Source organism: Rhinolophus sinicus, chromosome 14 (genome assembly GCF_057876585.1).
Source record: "Rhinolophus sinicus isolate RSI-liver-muscle chromosome 14, RSI-T2T, whole genome shotgun sequence".
Taxonomy (NCBI): Eukaryota; Metazoa; Chordata; class Mammalia; order Chiroptera; family Rhinolophidae; genus Rhinolophus; species Rhinolophus sinicus.
In genome coordinates, this window is record NC_142514.1 from 39,148,742 (window position 1) to 39,172,122 (window position 23,381).

Consider the following 23,381-nt stretch of genomic DNA (forward strand, 5'->3'; position numbering starts at 1 on the left):
CAGGACGGTAAGGATTAAAGAAATTGTATGTTGTGTGCAATTCAAATGGAAGGTGGGACGGAAGGCTTAAACTACAAAGAACATTACAGGTGTCTCCTCCTTTAAGGAGAAGCCACAAAATCCAGATTTGTGAAACTGAACAATTGGGAAAGGAATTTCCTAAAGGGTTCCTTCAAATAACTTTAGGATGGGACACCCCCATCATGCACATTTGAGGAAAATGTCCACCATGTGTATCTATGCATTTGCATAAAACTTTTTTGCACTAAACTCAACTCTCCTATCTCTGCTCTTTTAAGCCTGACAACTCTCTAATAATTAGGGTGACCTCAATTGCTCTAACAAATAGTCCCAAATATATAGTGACTCAACTACAGTAAGTTTTATTTCTTAGACCCATAACAAACCAGGGTAGTCTTCAGATTTGTGGACAGTTCTCTGTACAGTGCCTCAGGGATCTAAGCTCCTTGTAACTTATGATTCTGCCACAGCCTGTGGGCTGGTTGTCATTTGCATCCAGCTAATAGAAGAGGAAAGAACCATGAGAACCTCACATAGGTTTTTATCACTTCTGTTCACCTTCTACTAGAGAACTGTAACAAAAGGACATACTTGACTGCAAGGGAGCCTGGGAAATGTAGTCAGCAGTGTGCTCAAAGGGAGGAATAGATTTTAGTGCATAGCTAGTGGTCTCCACCAATTCGTAGATGAGGGAATAGTCTTCACAGGGTTAACTAACTTGCCAAAATGTTAGGTCACAACCAGGTGACAAAGCCAGGACTGTAGCCCAAAACTCCTGACAACCATGTCTGGTAGCTTAAAAAGCCCAGCCCCAACCATTGTCTCTCACCTGGACTCTTACTGGTCTCCTGGCTTCCACCTTTTCCCCCTGCAGTCTGTTCTCCACCTTGTAGATGGGGGATCCTGTTAACACTCACGCCAGATCATTGTGACAATGACAGAAATTCAAAAACGGAAAAGAAAATCACCCATGACCGCACTGCCTTCATAAACTTGACACTTCCCCCATGTTGTCTTTCGGCCCTTGTTCAAAGGTGTACAGATTCACAGGAAAACTGACCTGCTGAAGGGCAGACCCTCCATTTAAGCGAGCTCTGATTTCACATTGTGGTTCCCAAAGCGAAAAAACCACCAAAAAACCAAAGGCTACTTTCCAGGTCATCTCTTTATTTTTACAGAAGCAGCAGCCACATAGCCACAGGGACATGAAGCGTTCTGGACATTAGGCACAGCGCCTGTGGCAGTAAAATCCTGCCAGGGGAGACTCATGCCTTTCTTTTTGGTCCCCAGGATCAAGGAAAAAATAATAAACATCACACAACATACCCATCCCCACCCCATCCCTTCCCTTTTAGTAATATCCAATTAAATGATGCACCCTTCCAGCCAATTAAACTGGCTATCAATTGATTTTACAGAAAACCGTCATGCAGCCAAGAAACTTGGGATCTGGAGGGAAGAGGCCTATTCTTCTACTTTCCATACACACTGTCCCCCAGTGCAAAGTTCATCTCCATCTGGAACCACCACTCGGATGGACAGTGACAGCACGTGCTACAAGAAAAAGCTGGAACTTGGCTCACCACGCTGGAGAGATTGCCACTTTCCAGGCAAGATGGTACTGGAGCAAAACATTAACCTGAGGCTGGTGCAATGTCAAGACCTTCCAAGCCCCAGGTTCTGGGTATCTGTGAAGCACGGGATTTGAGTTTGTAAGACTGACAGCAGAGGCTGCTGGCATCTCTGGCCACACTCTCAGTGGCTTAGGGATGGAAGTCCCCTGGTGAAGTGATGGAGTCTTATCTGCTGGGTTAACTTGCTCGGGTTAACCCATTCCTCTACATCAAATAGGTTCATTAGTTTAACCCTGAGCAGGAAGCACATGGGCTCATATGAGAGCTAATACCAGAATGCATGTGCTTTGCATACAAGCTACGGAACCAAGTTTCTTATTTTTTTCCTACGCCCCCTCCAGAGGCCAAATGGGCAAGGGGGTTCCCTTGCCCTCTGAATGCCATGAATGTGCCCAGTACCCACAGGACCATGCTAAGATACTAAGCCCTGCGTGGGGTGAGTGAGCATTTGTCAGTAAAAGCGTGACGGATGATTCTGCAGGGACAAGAGTGACACTTCCTGCAAATCAATACGTGCCTTTCTGAAGATGAGATGAGAGCTGGCCTTGGGCTACAGGACCTTAAATGACAGACCACCCCAAGTGTCCACTTGGGTCATTTATTTTTCCTCTGCCTTTCCACACAAAGGCTTTCCATGGGTTTTACAACCACGGGGTCTAAGACAGCCATGAACTCCTGCAGCAGAAGGGCCACAGAGAGGTCTTGTCTGTAGATGATGTGATAGAGGAACAAAAACTAGTGTAGAGGAACAAATGACTTGTCCACAGTTGCACAGCCCATTAACAATAGAGCAGAGACTAAAACCCAGGTCTCCTGACTCCTGGTGCAGTGTGTGTGTTCTCTCAGAAGGTCACTGCCTGGCACAGCTCACTTCATTCGTTTCCCTTACGTGACACAATTCCTTCTCAGATTCTTGGTTTTTAGCTGAGGCTGGGCAGGTCTTAAGATGGAGTTGCATAAACAACCAAGTTTTCGTAGGTGGGGAAGGACCTAGGGAGGTTCCCGTTCCTCTGGAACGGAAATGGAGCTAACTTTTCTCTGAGCTTAGTATTTGTAAGGCACTGAAATTAACTATAGGGGGAGAAAAAAACGGGATGAATGGTTAGAGTAATCAAGTTGATGCTCTATTCTTGCAGCCCCGTGGTTGAGAAAGAACCCTCATAAAACCTAACAATGGCAGGCTGTTTTCCTACTTTGTGTGGTCCACCTGACCCTCCATTCTGAAGGCAGTGTGGGCACACCCCCACCAGATTAAGTGGGTTCTGGGGAAAAGAGGCATAGAAAGCTGGAGCGCCAAGAATGAGACCAGGTCCTCTGGATCCAATTCAGAGCAGAAACCACTCATTCTACCAGGGGTTGGGGGATAGGCTGGGACAGGATTCAACCTTAAAATGTCTTTCCCAGGGACATGGTCCTCTCAGATTGGGTGATGGCTGGGGTGGGCCTGAGAGTAAAGGAGGGATGGGGTAGGACATCACCAAGGATAGCAGAGAAAACTTTGGGATCGGACCTGGCTTTGGCACAGCATGTCTTGGGCCTGCCCACCCATCTATTGCCCTCCTGAGACCCCAGGGATGGAGAGAAACCTTTCTTCCTTCTCCTGGTGAGGAGCAATTCTAGCTGACTGAAGCAATGGCAGTGCAACTCCAGGGTATCCCTTCATCATTTCAGCCAAACCTGTGCCCAGGTGACTTAACGTGGAGCCTCTGGGACTCAACCACTGAATCCAAAGCAGATGTGATGCTGAATGGGAAGCAGTAATAGCTACCACAGCCTGCAGGAAGATATTGTTAACACCTGTCAACAGATGAAGAGGCAGGCTCAGAGGGGTTAAGTGACTCACCCAGAGTCACACAGCTAATGAGTGGTTGAAATGGGACCTGGACTCGGGTTTGTTTGACTCCAAATCCCATGTCCTTCCCACTCCATGGGAGGCCCCTAGAAGCTGGGAGCAGGATGTCAGGGCTGTCTGGGTGGGATTTCTGGAGGGGTTTCTTTTTGAAAGTACGGATCTGGGAGAGCAGCCAAACTTGAGTGAAGGAAAGATGCCTCTTGGTGCTGGGGACGGGTCTACCCACATCTGTTTCTCTGTGGGTAGGCTCCTGCTCAGTGCCTGGCAGCCTTGCAGATCTTGTCGTACACCTCAGGGAAGGCATCCTGGCAGCCGAGCTGCTCCCGTAGCTTATGGTACAGGGAGCCATCAAACATCTCCCAGAACTCCTCGCGGTTCATGTAGCAGTCAGCATACAGCATCTGGAACCTGTAGAACAGAGATGGGTGGTAAGGACACGGGGAGGCGATGGCAGTGGGGCAGGGAATGCATGAGAACCCCAACCGTCCCTTATGTGTAGCGCAGTTTGCAGTGTAGGAAGTGCTTTTGGAGGATTTCTCTTGTTTAATCCCCCTAATGATCTAGTGGTGGAGGGAGGTAGGGGTATTCTTGTCCCCATTTTGCAGATGGGAAATTGAGGTTCAGGGCATTAAGTGATGTGTCAGCGGAGGCAGTCAGGAGTAGAACTGGGACAGCTGGCTTCTCCACTGTGCTCGGTGCACCACACACTTCTTCCTTTATGGGGCCATTGGCTGCTTTCTTTTCCTTTTATAACTGATATTCAATAAACTGCACATATTGAGTGTACAACTTGTTAAGTTTGACTTACATATCCAACCTAGAAACCATCACTTCCATCCAGATAATGACCATAAGGACCCCCCACTTTCCTTAACCACTGTGTGATCGCCCTCCACCATCCCAGGTGGACCTGCTGTCACCCGAGATTCTGGAATTTTATATACATGGAAACATCTTTCAATCTTGCAAATCTTGGCTTCTTTCAATCAGCATAATTATTTTGAGATTTGTCTGTGTTATGTAGATCAGTAGTTGGCTCCAGGCCGTGTTTTGAGTACCACTATCCCAAGCCTCTGTGTGGCTTTCACAATCACGAATCCCTCCCTCCTTAGTTTTGTTCTTCACCTGGAGCAGCAGCCCCAGAACATTTGGAAACCATCCCATCATCTGCCCTGGGGGGGGGGGGGGGGGTAAGAGTGGGGCGATTCCTGGGTTCCCAGCTTGAGCAGCTGGGGGGATGCAGTTGGGCTGAGGGGAGGAGAGAGATGCTGAGACAAGAGGGGCAGAAGCCCTGCAATCCCACCTCCTTACCTTTCACAAGGTAATTCCCAAGGCAGAGGCCACCATAGTGACAGAGTCCCGAAGTGACCAGCTGGTCTGACTCTGGAGCTGGCCACCTTTGCCCTTCCCTGCACCCCCCTGCAGCTGTCCCCTGGGGCTGGTGGCCAGAGGGAACTCGCCACACTTGGGGCCACTCACCCATGCACACTTCGGACGAACTTCTCCAACTGCCTCATGCAGGACCTGGCTTCGAAGTGCTTTATGCGTGGCTCCCCATAAGCTCCAATGTCCACGTAGAGCTCAGTCTCATCTCCCTTGGGGTGCACCAGGCCCGGCTGGCTGGGCAGGATGAATGGGCACAGCCAGATGGGGTAGACCTGGGTAGACCAGGGAGCAGGGTATTGATGCTTTTCTCCAACAGGTGACATGCTGGCCCACCCCACACTACCCAAAGGGAGGCTAAAGGGAGGCTAAAGGGAGGCTTTGCGGCACTCTCTAGGGGGCCCCTCCTCTGGCTGCTCACAGCTTTACCCCCACCCCCAACTCCACCACATTACAGGGCACAATCTGAGCAGTTCACGGAGTGCTCATCACCAGGCCCTATGACTTCTCTCCTTTTGGGGCCATTGCTGAGCGGACCCATTTTGCAGTTAGGAAAACTGAGGCCTGCAGGGCAGGCATGCCCAAGGTCAGTGACATAGTTTGGGGGAGAAGATCGTGGCCTCCATGGGCTGGCTCCCGGCTCGCCTGGTCCACCCCACTCACATGGATGTCATTGTGGAAGGTGTGCAGGGCCTGCACCATGCACTTCATGGGCACCAGCATATCCTGCACGACGTGGTGCTGCTCGTACAGCTTGCGTAGGGTCTCGCCCTGGGTCAGCTTCAGGAGGGAGATCTTGGGAGGCACCATCCAACCAAAGAGATAGCGGAAGATGGGGTTGTTGCCGAAGGGGATGATATCCTGAGAGACAAAGATTGGGAATAGAGAGAAGGAACCAATAAGGATTGAGCAGCCCCGTGTGCAGTGGCCAGGTTCTTGTTCGGTGCTCGCCACGTAGGACAGGGTCCACGCCTCCTATTTGGAGGGGTGTGGTGGCACCCAGGATTTACCCAGTTGGACCTGGGTTTGATTCTTAACTCTGGCGTTTATGAGCTGTGCTGACCTTGGGCTGATTATATAACCTCTTGAGCTCAGTTTCTTTATCTGTAAAATGGGACTTATGAGAATGGCAGCATACCAAATAGAAGGCACTCAGGCCAGTGCTTGGAGCAAAATAATAAGGTACCTATAACTGTTGTTCCAGTTGTTGAAGTCAGAGTGGCTGGCACAGAACAGGCAACTACAAATGTCTGAGAAACAAATGTTGTTGAATGAGAAGAGGGATACTCAGAAAGCTTAAGCAATTTTCCTAAGGTCATACAGCCAGGGACAGCACAGCTCTCACTGAGGTGAGCAAAGTCTGCCTCAGGTTCAAGAGTGAGCCCACTGGTTTACAGTATCTCCTGAGAGGCCCTCTCTGACCCCCTGACTCCCCTTTAAAATGTTACTGCTCTCCATCCATCCTTCCACGCACAACGGCAAATTGCTGCTCACCTTTCAAGGCCAAGCTTGATGGCTTCCTCCAACCCTCCGCAGAACTAGTCACTTCCTCTTCTTGTTCTCGTGGCCCTCACAATGCCACCTCACCTGCCTACTCCAACTCGGTCTCCTGGAAGCCCTCCTGAGTAGAGGCTGTTCTTCCTCATCCATTTCTCAAATCACCACGAGGGAGGAGCCACCGTACTCAGCACTGCCACTTTCCAAAGACACCCTCTGCTGCCCTCCCAGCTCCTCTACGGCTCCCACCAGCTGGCAATCCTGCCCACGCCCCATCACACTGGGGAGTGGCCCCCTTGCTCAGTCAGACTGAGGTGTGGCCCTCCTGCTCAGTCTTCCTCCCTGCACCAAGTCTGCTGTCTTCCTGAGGGTCACCAGTGTCCACCGATGCCCCATTCTCAGTTCCTGGGCCCTTGATGCCAAGAACATTCCTTCATTCATTAGACAATTAATTACGAGGTGCCCATGAAGTCAGGTGCCCAGTTCTATGCTGGGCCCTGGGAATACCGAGATAACTGAGACATGGTCTCGGTCCTCAGGTGTGGAAGAGAAAGGCCACAGGACTACATCATGGGAGAAGCTGGGACAGAGATGCAGAGGCGGCTCATATGGGGTCCACATCAGACCAAGGACCAGGGGCGGCTCCCAAAGCAGCCACCATGCTAAGCTTTGGGGCTGAGTGACTCTCCCCTCCACTCCTGTGGAATTACCTCTCTGATCACCAGCCCACGCCCATGAGGGACGGACCTGTCTGCTCTCTTCTGTTAGATTCTGGCACCTACCATGTTTCCCGGAAAATAAGACCTAGCCGGATCATCAGCTCTAATGCATCTTTTGGAGCAAAGATGACTATAAGACCTGGTCTTATTTTACTATAAGACCGGGTCTAATATTATGATATGATATGATATGATATGATATATGATATGATATATAATATAATATAGTATATAATATAAGACTAGGTCTTATATTAATGTTTGCTCCAAAAGAAGCATTAGAGCTGATGGCCCGGCTAGGTCTTATTTTCAGGGAAACACGGCAAATCAATGCCTGGTACACAACAGGAGCGCCATACGTAGTGTGGCTTTTATTGTTTCCTTGGCTGTTTTTGGAAAAGCCACACATGCCCACAGCAGAAATCCCAACAGTCCACAGGTTAAGCCTCCCTTCACGTCCTGCTACTGCATTCTTGGTCGTGGGTGCCTAACAGTGTGCTGCAGGGACCCACCAACTATGGCTCCTGGGACAAATCTGGCCTACCCTCTGGTTTTGTAAATAAAGTTTTATTGGAAAACATCCATGCCCGTTCATTTACATACTGTCTGTGGCTGCTTTCAGGCTATAAGGGCAGAGCTGCTCCTAGAGAGACCTCATGGTTCACAAAGCTTTAAACGACTACCTGGCTCTTTACAGGGAATGTTTGCTCACCTCTGCTCTACTGTAGCCTAATTTATTTAATCAGTTCTGTACTGATGGGCATTTTTATTATTTCCCGACTACTGCAATGAGTGTCCTTTGTGCATGTATCTTTGCCCATTTACACGTACGTTTAGCTGTGAGATAAATTCCTAGAAGTGGAAATTCTGGTTCAGACAGTGTGTGAAATTTTAATGGATGCTATTTTAAGAGCTTGTACCACTTAATACTCTCCCAAACAATGTAGGAGATCACCGTTTCCCCACACCCCGGCCAGCGTGGCGAGTTATCAAACTTTTGCATCTCTGTCATTCTGATAGGTGGAAAATGAGTCTCCTGCAGTTCTGTTTTGCCTGTCTTTAATTCTGAGGGAGACTGCATCACCTTTCTTATATTTAAAAGCCATTCACATTTTTTTCCCTAACATTGTCCATTGTTAGACAAAAGTTACCAGCTGGAACCACTCCTTTTCCAAAGTCTCAACCTCACAAAGTTCAAGTTTAAACAGTGTGCCCTGCCCTTCTCCTTTCTCGCCTCTGTCTATTCCATATTCATCTTTCTGCTTTGGAGTGACCCCAAGTCCTGTGTCCAGGGCTTCACTCCTGGTCCTGTCCGACGAGCACACTAAGGTCAGTTACTCCAAGGACCTTCATTGTAGCCTCTTCCCTCCTTGGCCCCCTGCTCTTCAGCTGCCCTTGGCCTGTGTTGCGTCCAGCCTGCTACTGGCCACCTCTGCTCTGCTGGGCTGCAGGGCCACACTACAGGCCAATGGGCCCAGCCTGAGCCAGGACCCCAAACTCTAGAAGCAGGCCCTGTGACAATGACATTCTAAGAAACATGAACAACCAACGACCTATCCTGACATTACGACCTTCCTGACATTACTTCCCTGTATTAGCCAACCAATAACACTGCTGGAAATGAGGACATTAAAGGGAAGGGAAAGGCAGGGCTGCTCAGTCCCTTTTCTTTTCAGTCCTTCCCTACTCACCCGGAGCCAACATGGAGTGTTGGTAGAATGTGAATATTATCAAGGGAAATAAAAACAGTTGAGTTAATTTGGTGCAGTGTTTCCACTGTTGCTTTAAAAATGAAATGCGTATACCTAAAGAGTTAAATGTGCTTGTATTTAAAAGATGAACAGTAAAACTCACACTAATAACTTAAATTTTCTTTACGTAGAATAACATTAAATAGCAAATATTTATGACAAGAGAGAGACCACAGAAGAAAGAAAAAAATTTTGTAACTTAGTACATTGATAGCACTTCTCCCCTGCTTTTTGCACTGTATTGTGTAGCTAGTCCTGACCGAAATACTGCTGAGTGACCGAGCTTGGTGAGTAGGGGATAGCCCAGGTCTGAGAGGAATGGAATGATCACCTAGAATGCTGTTGATTATACGTACACTGATACGTGCAACCTCACCTCTGCCTCGGAGCCCAGACTCACAGACACAGCTGCCCACTAGATGCCCGCAAGGCTTCTCAAACTGACATGGCCCAGACCAAACTTCCGGTGTCCCTTCCCAGACCTTTCCCCCATGTTGCCCATGGCGGTCAGTGGCACCCAGTTGCTTGGGCCCCGAGCCTTGGAATCACACCCACAGCCAATCTGCCTGGAAGGTTGGTTGGTTCAACCTTCCCAGTATCTCACAGACCTGCTATCACCCTAGATAACAGAAATCTTCTTTCTTCCACTCTTCCACTCCCATCTACTCTCCATTCAGCTGTCAAAGTTACTCTTTTAAAACAAAAATCAGGTCATGTCACGTTTCTGTGCAAAGCCCTCTGCCAATTTCCTATCATACTTAGAGTAAAATATAAAATTCTTCCTTGACCGACAAAGACCCATATGATCTAGGCTCTGGCTGCTGTGACCTCATTCCCCACTATGGTTCTAGTTCAGGGGACTTCTGGCTGTTTTTCAAAAATATGGAACCTGCTGTGACAACTGGAAACTATATGCAAAAGAATGGGGTCGGACCCCTACCTCGTACCATACAAAAAAACCTTAAATCAACAACCTAAATATAAGAGTTAAAACCATAAAGGTCCTAGAAGAAAACATAGGCATAAATCTTTATGACCTTGGATTTAGCAATGGATTCTTAGATATGACACTAAAAGCACGAGTAACAAAAAATAGAAACACCGGACTTCACCAAAACTAAAATCTTTTGTGCATCAAAAGGTATTATCATGAAAGTGAAGACAACCTACAGAATGGGACAAAAGTATTTGTAAGTCATGTATCTGATAAGGGTCTAGTATTCAGAATATATAAACCCTTACAATTCAACAACAAAGACAAACAGTTCAATTAAAAATTGGCAAAGGATCTGAATAGGCACTTTTCCCAAAAATATGCAAATGGCCAACAAGCATGTAAAGATAAAGATGCTCAACGTCATTAGTCATTAGGAAAATGCAAATCAAAATCACAATGAGATTCCACTTCACTGGATGGATGGCTGTAATCAAAACCCAGAAGATAACAAGTGCTGGTAAGGATGTAGAGACCCTGGAACACTGCTGTTGGGAGTATGAAATGGCTCAGCCACCGTGGGAGAAAGGGTAACAGTTCCTCAATAAGTTAGCCACGGAGTTACCATATGACCCAGCAATTCCAATCATAGGCATATACCCCAAAGAATGGAAAACTAGTACTCAGACAAATACTTGCACATAAATGTTCATAGCAGCATTATTCACAATGCCATCGGTGGAAACAATCCAAATGTCCAACCACAGATAAATGGATAAACAAAACGTGGTATTTCCGAAGGAGTATTACTCAGTGATAAAAGGGAATGAGAACCGAGACACATGCTACAATACGGATAAGCCTTGGAAACATGTTTCGTGAAAGAAGCCAGACACAAAAGGCTCTATATTTGATGATTCCATTTATATGAAATGTCTAAAACAGGTAAATCCATAGAGACAGAACAGACGGATGGTTGACAGAGGTGAGGGAAAGGGGGACTGGGGAGCGACTGCTTAACGGCTACAGCATTTCTTTTTGGGGTGATGACAAGGTTTTAGAACTAGACAGAGATGATGCTTGCACAATATTATGAACGTACCAAATGCCAATGAAGTTTGCACTTTAAAATGGCTAATTGCATGTTGTATGATTTCACTTCAATCAAAAAAAAGAGAAAACAACAACAACCCATGCAGCCCGTGTGAGAACCTGTGCTCTGGTCCTTTCTTTGCCTAGAACAGTCTCCCCTGGAGCTGTGCATGGCTTGCCCAGCCTATGGTTCAAGTCGCTGCTCAGAAGTCATCTCCTAAGGGGCCTTACTTACTCTGATGTTTTTATTTAAAATGTCGCCGCTCCTCATCCCTCCACATACAACAGCAAATTCTTGCTCACCTGTCAAGGCCAAGCTTCACGGTGACCTCCAACCCTAGGCAGGACTAAACTACCCACTTCCTCTTCCTGTTCTTGTGGCCTTTTACAGGGCAGAAGCTGTCTGCTTGGCTACTAGGCTACCGTTCCTCAAGGACGGAACAGGTACGTGTTCCCCCAGTTACGTGGGCTAGCACCCCATTCTCAGCTGCTCATGGAAAGCCTGCTGCTCTCAGTGAAGATGGTGCAATCCCTCAGAAGGCAGCGACCGTGTTGCTTTGTAAGAGGGTGTCCAGTTCCCTAGGACAAAGCCACTCTTTTCCCCTAAGGGGAGAGAGTGTGGCCACAGTGTGAACCATCCTGGCTTCCTGCCCAGCCGCCTGGAAGGAGCCAGGAGTACGGGGAAATCTGAGCCTCACCTGGAGCTCCCAGAAGATGCTGCGCGTGTGCCGGTGGTAGTAGTGTCTCAAGGGGATGTACTCCAGGCCGGCGCGGTTTGTCTTCAGGTACTTCTCCACGTGCTTGAAGAACCACGGCTTGTAGTAATTGCCAATGCTATTCAGCTACAATGACAGAGAGCATTGTGTCAGCCCACAGACAAGCACCGAATGCCATCGGGGTGTAACAGTGATACCCGGCTTCTGTTCAGCACTCCTGGCCTTTTCAAAGCTCTTTCGTGTCTATTATCGCCTTTGAGACTCTTGAAAGCCTGGTGAGGTTAAGCACAGCGTGTGTTCTCTAGCAGAGAGAGCAGAAGCTCAAAGAGGTTAAGTGGTGTGCCCAGGGCCCAACAGTCGTTCCTGACAGTCTAGAGGGCTGAGCGACCCCGACCTAGTGTGCTGTTCCTTCTCAGTGAGAAAATCAAAGTGCAAATGTTTACTGGTGTCTGCCACAGCGCAGTGCAGCTGAATGCCTCCCTCCCTCCCTCCCACGAGGCTGGAGTTGGCACAGACGTGAAGCATGGGTCATCCATCCCCTCCTCAGCAGGTCCCATGGTTGACAGCACTAATTAACCACGGCACTTTCCCTGCTGCTCTTGACTAAGTCCTACAAGCCTCTGGGTGCGATGCTTCCCTGAGACAGCCACCATCCATGGAGGGAACTCAGAGTAAACCTACGTGCTTCCCTGGCACTGGGCCCTGCGGCCCTAGTGCCTAAACCTTGCATTTAGCTGGTGTCTTCTTCAGCCCTAAGCGGCTCCGAACTTCACCTGCTGAGTGCCCTGGGGTGACTTAGCTTCTCTGGGCCTCAATTTCCTCATCTGTGAGATGAATTCTGAACAGATGCTTTCAGAGAGAGGAAGAGTGGCAGCCCCAAAGGAGCACAGGCTCCAGGGTTGGGGGGCTGGGGCCCAACCCCATCCTGGACATACACTAGCTGTGTGACATTGAGCAGGTCACTCTCAGCCTGTTTCTTCACATGTAAAATGGTAATAAAAATATATGCTTTTCAGGAGTTGTTTGATACCTATTAGAAATCTCTCTCTCTCTCTCTCTCTCTCACACACACACAGACACACACACACACACACACACACACACACACACACACTACAGATGCTCATGCCCCACATCAGACCAGCTTCTCTAAGGGGCAGAAGAGACACCGAGCTTTATGGGGCAGGTGAAATCACACCCAGCTGGGCAGGCTCGGCAAAGGGTAGGAAGAAGTAGAGTGGAGACCACATAGGAGAGGAAGAATGCTATCAGGGGACCATGAGGGAGGAAAAGGCAGGAGCAGAGGCAAGAAGTGAGCTGACTCTAGGGGAACCGGTGGAGGAGAAGAATCACAACGTGTGTCGAGCGCTCACGCTCCACAGCGACGCCGGCCCCTAACCATTTCGTTCTTTACCCTCTCCACAACCTTGCATAGCGGGGCTGTCCCTGTTTCATGGATGAGAATGAGAATCATCAAGGTTGAACAGACTGTCCGAGGCCACCAGGCTGGCATGAGGCAGGGCAAGGATGCAACCCATGTTTCATAACAAGGCCAGGGTTAGAGGGCAGAGCACCCTGAATGGTAGGCTACAGAATGTGGGCACTATCAAAACAAAACAACACAAAACAACACAAAACAAAACAACAATCCTATTGATTTTTTTCCTGATTCTAAAAGAAATGTATAATCTATGAAAACTTTAAACATTGCAAAAATGTGTGACTTAGAGAGACACCTCTGTAGCCTCACCCTCACCCCCATAGCCCACTAAAACTGATGTGCATTCATTAGGTTTTATTTCCTGTGTACACACATGCACACAGATTTACAAAAATGGGACCATCCTATGCATCCTCTTGGCCAATTTGCTTCCTCTACCTGTAAGACACTAAGCTCACCCTGGGCGGGTTACTTAGCCTCTCTGAGCCTCATTGCCGGTGCAGGCAAAATGGAAACATTACTACCCCCTGGAGTGGTTGGGAAGACTAAAAGATAAGGTAGAGAGAGCGTGCACTGGTGCCTGCCCACAGCGGGGTCACAGTATTCACCCCCACTGGCCTTCCACCCCCGACATCCCTTCACCAACCTCCTCTACCCTGGAGCCAGCCAACCCTTTGAGTAGTTACTTATCTGGGTGTCACCCTCTTGTGCAGGCCACGCTGCAGGGAGGAAACCAAGGGCCACAACGTGCCAGGAAACGGGGGACACAGAGCCTGTTTATACAAGTCAGTTTCGGTGAGGACAGTGTGGGGGAGGGCGAAAGACACCGTGCACTGGCCTCTGCCTGCTAATGTAAAGGAGACCGAAACCCAACAGAAACACAGCAACCTGATCTAACCCCAGGTTGGGCCTGGCCACACACCTGGCAATGGCACCAGCTGCATAATGTAACTGAAACTTGGAGGTACCTGGAGACAGACACTCCCGGTGCTCACTGACTTATCAGAAACCATTTGTGCCAGAGAAGCCCAGGATATGATCAAGAACCCAGGCTGTCTACTTCTCCCAGGACACGCTGATGGGGTAGCCAGGCAGGCGTGAGTTCCAGTTCTAACCCTGGCACTTAGATAGGAAGCCACTTCCTACCTCTGGGCCTCCCCTGTACACTGGGGGTAAGCTGCCCGCTCTTGGGGCCACCGTGAGCCTTCCACTGGACAGTGCCTGGCATCCAAGGACAAATTCCTGAGCAGCCCGCCAAAAAGGAATATTTGGAAGAAATGCTCCTCAAACAAAATGTCTACACATCTAATGGCATCTACCAGGCTCCTTCCCCAGCCCTGTTCCCACTGGGTATCAGGGTCTTGCTCATTGTGACACTTTGCAAAAGGCTATGGCCTGGGAGCCCAGCCTCTGCCACTGACACTAGACAAGCCTCTGGGTAAGGCCTCAGTCTTCTTGGGAAATCAGGGTCATGGTGTTTAAACATTGAAAAAGCTGTAAAAACCCCTCTGCCTAACTGTAAGCTTAGGTGGCATCTAATACATCAAACAGATGACAGAAGAGTGGGTACAGTGGGGGAGGTGATTCCCTGTGGCCCCCTCCCTCAGCTTATCACTACTGGCAGCCTCTAAGCGAACACTTCAGAGAAGTTGGCAAACCTCTGGACTAGAAGTCCTGGCCAGGTGACGAGGTGACACATGCGACTGGGCTCAGCCTAGGGCCTGGGAGTGTTGGGGAACTTAGGCTCAGTGTCCAGACTTCCCACTCCTGTTCCAGATTTCCCACAAGGAAAGGTGCCTGATCAATGTTTGTGGATGATGCTAAATTCTAGAAGCTGAAACGGAGGGGAAGAAACACTGAAGTAGGAGTCAGAGACCCAAATTTAAATCTACGCTGGGTTCTCTGTGTGTCCTCAGGGGAGTCTCTAGCTCCCTTTGGGCCCCGGTTTCTTATTTGGAGAGGGGATTGTCACACATGAGTTTTGAGTCCCTTCCAATTTTAAAATGTTTTAAGTACATAGCTATTGATCAAGTGCCTGAAGGGTGCCTAACTTTTGATCTACTAATTCTACTTTAAGATATTATTTAAGTTACAGACAAAAGATGTTCCTTGCTACATTAATTCACGTAATAAAAAACTGGAAGCAACTTAAATTTGCAACTATGGGCCAGTAGTTTAGTAAATAATACGGCATTCACTCAATGCAACGTTCTGTAGATGTTAAATATGATCATTTTGAAGGCAATGTAACTACATGAGGGAATGCTTACCACACTAGACCATTAAAAAAACCCCACAAATTGGAATAGATGATCACAGCTGAAAACAAATAAAAACTGCATAAAGAGATGTTCAACCTCACAAGTGACCTGAGGGCTGCAAAATAAAACAAGATACTATTTTTAACCCTATCAGATTGGCAAAAATAGGAAGAGTGATACTCTCCAGTGTTGGCAAGAATGGACGGGACAGGCATTCTTACACACCGTTGCCGGAAGTGGGCAGTACTTTTCTGGAGGGCCGTTTTGTCGTAGCTATCAATTTAGTGTGCTCAAACCCTGGGGTCAGAAATTCCACTTTTTAGACTCAATCTTACAGAAATGCTCGTACAAGAGGCCAAGGATAGATGTAAGAGAATTTTCATCGCACTCTTAATTGTAAGAGCAAACAAAATTATGTTAAGCGATATAAATGCTCATCAGTAAGCAATGAGTTAGGTCAAAAATTTACATGCATCAGTGGTATCCTATGGAATGAAATGAGAGCATGTATGTGTGTACACACACACACACACACACACACACACACACACACACACACGGCCTTGAGGAACACGCACCAAACCGCTACAAGTGGTTGTGTGCCTGGGGGTAAAGAGATACACTTTAACTTTTTCTTTATATTTTTTTTTTTTTTTAATTGTTTTCCTCAAATCTTTTTTTTTTTTTTTTTTTTTTTTTATTAATTAGTTTCAGGTGCACAAGACAAAGCAAAACTTAGACATTTATCATTTATATCCCTCACACTGTGTGAACCCCCCTCCCCCCATCCACTATCCCTCTGTACGTTCCCAAAACCTCTCACCTTCCCCTTATCCCCACCCCCCCGCCCCTCTAGCAACCCTCTGTTTTTCTTTATATATTTTAACGTTACACTACTTTTGTAGCTTAAACACTTAAAAAAAAAAAAAAAAATATGCACTGAAAAAGAAGAAATAAATATACCAAACACGTTGGCAATAGCTGGCTTTGGGTCATGTTTACAGGTAGAGTCTTGCCTTTTACTTGTTTACAAGTCTCTCATAACAAAAATCTAAAAAACTCTCATAAAAAAAGTACTATTAAAAATTACATAGTATAAATTGAAGGAGTATCCATCTGGATTCCAAGGCGTCAAATCAATTACTCAGGTCTTGGTTTTGTCACCTTGTGGAAGTTTATATGACCTCGTGGAGCCTTGGTTTCCTCATCTATAAAATGGGGTTGCTGTGAGGATTAAAGATTACACCCATCAAGAGACACACACATACCTGGCAGGTGGTACGGGCAGAGGAAATGGAAGCTTTTGTCACTGCCAAGAAAGCTCTGAGTATAGATCCTGTTGCCCGAACCCCAGGTGAGCTGACCCAGGTTGCAGCCTCGAGGAGGGTGGCTGCCAGGGTCAGGGTGGGGCAAAGGGCTCAGTCCTAGCCCACCCAGGCCTTGCTCCTGCCAGGCTGTGGTCTGCAGGAGCTGACGCCCTGGCCTACCTTGCTGGGCTCCATTTCGTCCGTCATGACCCCTGTCATGATGACGGCCTCATCCAGGGAGTAGAGCAGCCCTTCCACAAAGTGGTTCTCCTGCCGCTGGGACTCAAGCTTGAACTTGTCGCAGATTGCCTCCAGGCCCCGCACGGGCTCAAACCGCAGCTTGACGAACTTCTTGGCAGGGATGATGCGGATCTCAGCCGCCACCAGGAAGCCCAAGGTCCCACATGACCAGGGCACAGCGTAGAACAGGTCTGAGTTTTCCGACTGCAAGGCAGAGTCAACACTTCCTGAGAGCTTGAACCCCAGGTCCCGCCTGGTGGCATGCAGTACACAGGAGCACCAACGACCCGGGGCCTGGGCTCAATTCCTGTTCTGTCACCATCTTGCTGTGTAAACCCCACAAGGCACTTTCCAAACTGTGCTTTCTGGGCCTCAGTTTTCCCTCTGAACTTCAGCATGACAATGGACCTTATAGTGCCTGGTCAGGGGTGCTCATAGTGGGCGCCTCCTCCCTCCTCCACAGAGGCACAACTCCTGGACCACAGGCTACCCAGGAAGAGGCCATAACCAGCACTGCCCAAAGACCCAAAATGGGGGACTAAGGGCCAGGAATCCCAGGCCAGGCTAAACAAAGAGCTGAAGCCTTACTGAGGGTCAGGGTCACCACAGAACATTAAAAAGCCTCCCTTCTGGGCCATTACCCACATTTACAAAGCCTTTCCCAGTGGTTAGCTGTGGAATTGTACCCTCTCCCCCATAACCTAGGGAGAGCATTAACACTTCCCCTGAACAGGTGAGGAAAGTGAGGCACCAAGAGGTAACAAGGCTCATCCAAGGCTCCCCACAGACAGCGTGGTGACGCCGGGACTCAGGCTAGATGGCCTACCGCCTGATCCAGCGTCTGCCTGTGACACTCATCTGCTTCCCCACATCTGCTTCTAAATTCATCATTTGTCATTTGTCTGGGAGACAGACGACTGACTTTTCATCTGGCCATTCTAACTCAGATTCTCTGATTCTAATAGAGCGCCTTTTGGAAAAGTCCAGCCTTGTATGGTCTTCACCCAGAGGACAGCTATGTGGTGTCTGCTCATGCTGAAGACCCTCAGTGTGGGCTTGGTGGGTGCAGTGGACAGGGGGATGGAGCCAGGAAGCTCTGCAGTGGACCAGTAGAAGCCTCTGGAACAACTCAAGTAGGCCAGCCGACCCCCACCCGGGCCACCCCCCGATCACAGTCAGATCAGTACTAACAACCGTCTGCCTGCCGCGTGCCCAGCTCTATGCTAGGAGCTTCCCTTACGGGGTCTACTTTCTCCTCCTGACATCACATTTGTCAGATAGCAAACCTGGCCTCAGAGAAGGGAAGGAATTCATGAATGTTTGTCTCCTCTCTCTGCTGGTAATAGTTACAAGGCAGAGCCCAGCCCGTGTAGGGAAAAGTACTGAACTAATGTGAAAGGGGTCTCTCTTGCCCAAGACCAGAGCTCCCAATCCGGGAGTCCTGCCCTGCACTCTTCTGTGAGGCCAACAACTCCGGTAACCCCCTGAAACATTTGCTTCTGAAGGCTTGCACTCTCCCTCCCATCCCAGGGGCCCCTCAGATATGTTTGGAGAGATCTGAATATATTTAAAGTTTCAATCCTGTCCCACTCCTTAGGGTAAATGCCTTAAATGTTTGTGTCCCACTTTGGGCAGCAGAATTGTCTTTTATTTCTGCAAAACAGCCCCTCTGATCGCTTTTAGTTACCTCTCACACCGTCTGACATAGAGCTTTGATATTGAGACCTGCCTGCCCCCAGACAAGCAGTACAGTGTGATGAAAAGCTAAGGACATTGACCTGGGAGACTGATAACCTGGATCTGAATCCCAGCTAAGGAGGATGTACTAGCTATCTGACCTTGGTCAAGTTGATTAACCTCTCTGTGCTTTAGTTTCCTGTCTATAAAATGTGGCTAATAATAGTACCTACCTCATAAAGTGGTTGAAGGATTAAAAGCCTTAATATATATTAAGCATTTATTATAGTGTCTGAGCACATAAAGGGGCTATATACATCTTTATTATTATGAATACAGACCCAGACTGAATAAGTGTATTTAAAATGGAGCACCCCAAGGGGAGCCACCTCCCCAATGCCAGGGTCCTTGATGCCCAGGGTAGGCTGGTGGGGACACCCCATCTCTGAACTCACCGGTGTGCATCGCACAAAGCTGCCGTCAGCCAGGACCAGCTCGTAGGCAGTGCAGATGTGTTGGAATAGACCATACTTGTGGGATGATGTCTCAATGCCCGTGCCCATGATCAAGCCCCCTGTAGAGACACACATGTTAGCCAGGTGGAGCAGCAGGGTGCGGGGTGGGGGAGAATTAGGTAAAGGGCACATCGCTGGAGCGGGGAAGCTCATAGCACAAGGGTGGTATGACAGGGCTGGCACAAACGGGCTGTTCATTTAGGGGAGATTTCTCATCTCTGTGGAGCTAATGAGCAGGAGAGAGAAGGAGGGGCTCAGCTTGGAGGATAAGGGCTTGCTCAGAGGAGAGGGATGGATGGGAGACCCTGTCAAGGACGCTTACACCCTCACTTCTGGCCAGACCCAACCTACAAACCTGTGTGCATTCATTTTAAGAGGGACCTTAATGAAAAGGGGCGTCGGTTGGATGGCAGGAAGCCGTGTCCCATGGGAACAGTTAAAAAATAACTGAAGGTGTTTCCCCTTTAAAAGAGAAGGCTTTGGGGATGATGAATCCTTTAGAAGGAAAGATTTACTCTGTGTGCTCCACAGGGCAAAACTGGAGCCATGGATACAAGTCACCGGAAAGCAGATTCAAGCCAGAGATTGAACAGTGCTGATAATTTAAGTTGTTTAGAAATGGAATGACCTGCAGGGAGCACCCCGTTTTTGGAGCTGGGCGAACAGAGATGGGGGGCGGATTTCTGTCACAGATGGTACAGTGGCAACTCCTGCACTGGATAGAAGGTGGGCCAAGGTGCCTCAGCTATGATCCTAGGACTGTCTGAGTCCTTACCCACTGTAAGGTCATCGAGCTCGGGTAACACAGGTAGGGTCCAGCCAATGGAGTTCAGCAGGGCAGTCACCTGACCCATAGTCACCAAGGGCTCCACACGGACAATCTGTTGACACAAGAAGAGAGACCCTGAGTCACAAGGAGGCTGCCAGGCCTACCAGGGGCTTCTGCAAGTAGAAGGTATCTTCTCAAATCTTCCAAAACAATCAATGCAGAGATTCCTACATTGCCCGTATAGCCTCTTTCTAGAACGTTACACTTCATTATAATGAATGAAGTTTCTGGCTCTGAGTTTGCTACTGTTTAATCTTGTCCTTTCAAATATCTTTACACTTAATACTGAGTTTATTTTTCTTCTAGATTATAGAAAAAATACTCCCTTATTTGGAGGAAACAACACATATAAAGAAGACAAAAATCATCCATCCAGTTCTTCAGAGTTATCAATGTTAACACTGGAATGTATTTATTTTTAGTCTTTTTCTATGTATGTCTATATTGCTATTTTGTATGTTTTAATACAATGTGAACACACACACACACACACACACACACACACACACACGAACACATGCTTTTATGTCTTGCTTTTAAAATTTAACACGATACCATGACCATTATTCTGTTATTAAATATTCTTGAAAAACATGATTTTTAATGGATACATTAATATGCCATCATGTGGACTTATGCTTCCAGCTAGGATAGAGCAACAGGGATCAGATTACCCTGCTGCCTGAAAACAAGAAGCAGAGAAAAATATATAAGAGTTTTCAACATAGTGCACATCAAGCAATTAAGTTAATGATCGCTGAGACAGGGGGGCTCTGCAAATGCCCCAGCTAACTGCCTGGAGTTAGGCAGTGCAGGAAAGGGGAACCCAGGGGGGGCCCAGTGGACTGAGTTGAGAATCCCAGAAGGCTGAGGTGAATAGAATTTGCAGGGCAGAGTTGGAGAGGAAATTGTATAGAGAGAAAACGCTGAAGAACTCAAAAGGGTGCCCATTGAGTATTCAGCTGAGTACTGATCAGTGTATACACGAGGAAATTACCTGAGGCTGAGGCCAGGGAAACAGCCACGAGAAACAGTGCAGGGGCTCACACAGGGCAGGGAACAGTATCTGTTCCCATAAGCCAGACTGGAAAACCTCATGCTTCACAGGACATTGGGTAGAGTACATAGAATGGTCTTGCCTCACAATGGGGAATAACTACCCCTAGATTAAATGCTGCTCTGGCCCCAACTGAAAAATCAAGAACAGGATCAAACTGTTTCCCAGTAACTCAGCCATATCCCAAAACAATGCTCAAGAATATTTATAAGAATACAAAAATATCCAGAACCCAACAAGGTAAAATTCACAACGTCTAAAATCCAATCAAAGTTTACTAGGTATGCAAAGAGGCAGACAAATTCAACCCACAATGAGGAGAAAAATTAATTAATCTGTTTTAATAAAACAGACCCATATTTGACAGATATTAAAATTAGCAAACAAGAACATTAATATAGTTATTATTGCTGTATTCCTTATGTTCAAAAAGTTAAGTAGAGACATTAAAAAGATTTACGATCAAACTTCTAGAAATAAAAACCACAATGTCTGAGATGAAAAATACACTGGTTGGGATGATGGCAAATTAGACATTGTGGAAGAAAAGAGTACTAAATTTAATCCACAGCAATAGAACCTATCCAAATGAAGCACACAGGAAAAAAAAAATTAAAATCAACAGTGTATCAGTGAGCTGAGCTGTGAAACAACTTCAAGTGGCTTAATATATGTGTGATGGCAGTTCTCAAAGAAGAGAGTAGCAGACAGAAAAAAATATTTGAAGATATGAAGACCCCCAAATTCCCAAATTTGATGAAAATGATAATGAATCCCAAACACAAGAATTATGAAAAAAATTATACCAAGGCATGTCACAGTAAAATTTCTCAAAACTAGTGATAAAGAGAAAATCTTAAAAACAGCCAGGGGAAAAAAGACATGTTACATACAGAGGAACAAAGATAAAGGATAAGAGATTTCTTGTTGGAAACAATGCAAGCAAGACGACAGTAAGGCATCTTTAAAGTGCTGAAAGAAAAAACTGTTAATCTGGAATTCCATACCCAGTGAAAATATCTGTCAAAAATGAAGGCAATTTCACATCCATTAGGATGGCTACTATCAAATCAACAAACAAACCCAGAAAATAACAAGTGTTAGTGAGGATGTGGAGAAACTGAAACCCTTGCACACTGTTGGTGGGAACATAAAATGATACAGCTACTGTGGAAAACAGTATGGCGGTTCCTCAAAAAAATTAAACACAGAATTACCATATGACCCAGCAATTCCACTTCTAGGTATATACCCTAAAGAATTGAAAGCAGGGTCTTGAAAAGGTATTTGTACACTCATGCTCATAGCACTATTATTCACAATAGCTAAAATGTTGAAGCAACCAACTGTCCATTGATAGAATAGATATACAAGTAAATATTGCATATACATAAAATGGAGTATTTTTCAGCTTTAAAAATAATTGAAATTCTGCAATATGCCACACCCTGGGTGAACCTTGAGGACATTACGATAAGTGGAATAAACCAGTCACAAAACAACAGATACTGTATGATTCCAATTATATGAGATACTTAGTCAAAATCATAGAGACAGAAGAGTAGAATGGTGGTGGCCAGGGCCTAGGGGGAAGAGGGACTGAGGAGTTATTGCTTAAAAGTACAGTTTCAGTTTTGCAAGACGAAAAGAGTTATAAGGATGGATGGCTGGTGATGGTTACATAATTTTATGAATATACTTAATACCACTGAACTGTACACTTAAAAATGGTTATTATTATAAATTTTATGTTATGTGTATTTTACCACAATAAAAACTGGAAAAGACATGAAGGCAAAATAAATGTTTTCAGACATACAACAGCTGAAAGAGTCATCGCCAACAGAGTTAGAATACACGAATGTTAAAGGAGGTTCTTCAGGCAAAAGGAAAATTAAACCAGATGTAAATACAAATCTACACAATGAAATGAAGAACTAGCAACTATAAGGGTAAGTACGTAAGTTTTTTTCTTATTTAAATTTCTTTAAAAGATAACTGACTATTAAAAAGTAATGTAGTGAGGGCTTTATGACATAAGTAACAGTGTGACTACAATAGCACAGAGGTCAGGAGGAAAAAAATGGAAGTATATTACTATAAGATTTTTATACTACACATAAATTAGGATATCATTTGAAGGTACGCTCTGATAAGTATATACTATAAATCCTAAAACAACTGCTAAAATAACAAAACAGGGTTATACTTAATCCAACAAAAGAGCCAAAATAGAATCATAAAAATTTTTCAGTAATTCAAAAGAAGATAAGGAAAAAAAGAAAGAAAAGAGAACAAAGAACAAATGGGAGAAATAGAAAACAAAGACTAAGGTGACAGAGTGGAGCCAAACCTTATCAATAATAACATTAAATGTAAATGGTCTTACCATCTCAAATTAAAAGGCAGAGATTGTCAGATTGGCTAAAAAAGCAAGATAAAACTATATGCCGCC

At 46.5% G+C, this 23,381-nt stretch overlaps 1 protein-coding gene across 1 annotated transcript in view; it reads right to left on the bottom strand.

The window, feature by feature from the left end:
* Positions 1-1,168: 1,168 nt before the first annotated feature.
* The window catches only part of DHCR24 (24-dehydrocholesterol reductase), a 29,289-nt gene continuing 7,076 nt past the window's right edge, over positions 1,169-23,381 (bottom strand). The window contains exons 3-9 of the mRNA XM_019742880.3: positions 19,816-19,921; positions 18,981-19,099; positions 16,789-17,052; positions 11,582-11,725; positions 5,554-5,751; positions 4,987-5,165; positions 1,169-3,915 (exon numbers count right to left, since the gene is read on the bottom strand). Of these exons, the coding sequence (XP_019598439.1) occupies positions 3,762-3,915; positions 4,987-5,165; positions 5,554-5,751; positions 11,582-11,725; positions 16,789-17,052; positions 18,981-19,099; positions 19,816-19,921 (1,164 nt within the window). The 3' untranslated portion in view covers positions 1,169-3,761. The remainder of the gene's footprint in view (positions 3,916-4,986; positions 5,166-5,553; positions 5,752-11,581; positions 11,726-16,788; positions 17,053-18,980; positions 19,100-19,815; positions 19,922-23,381) is intronic.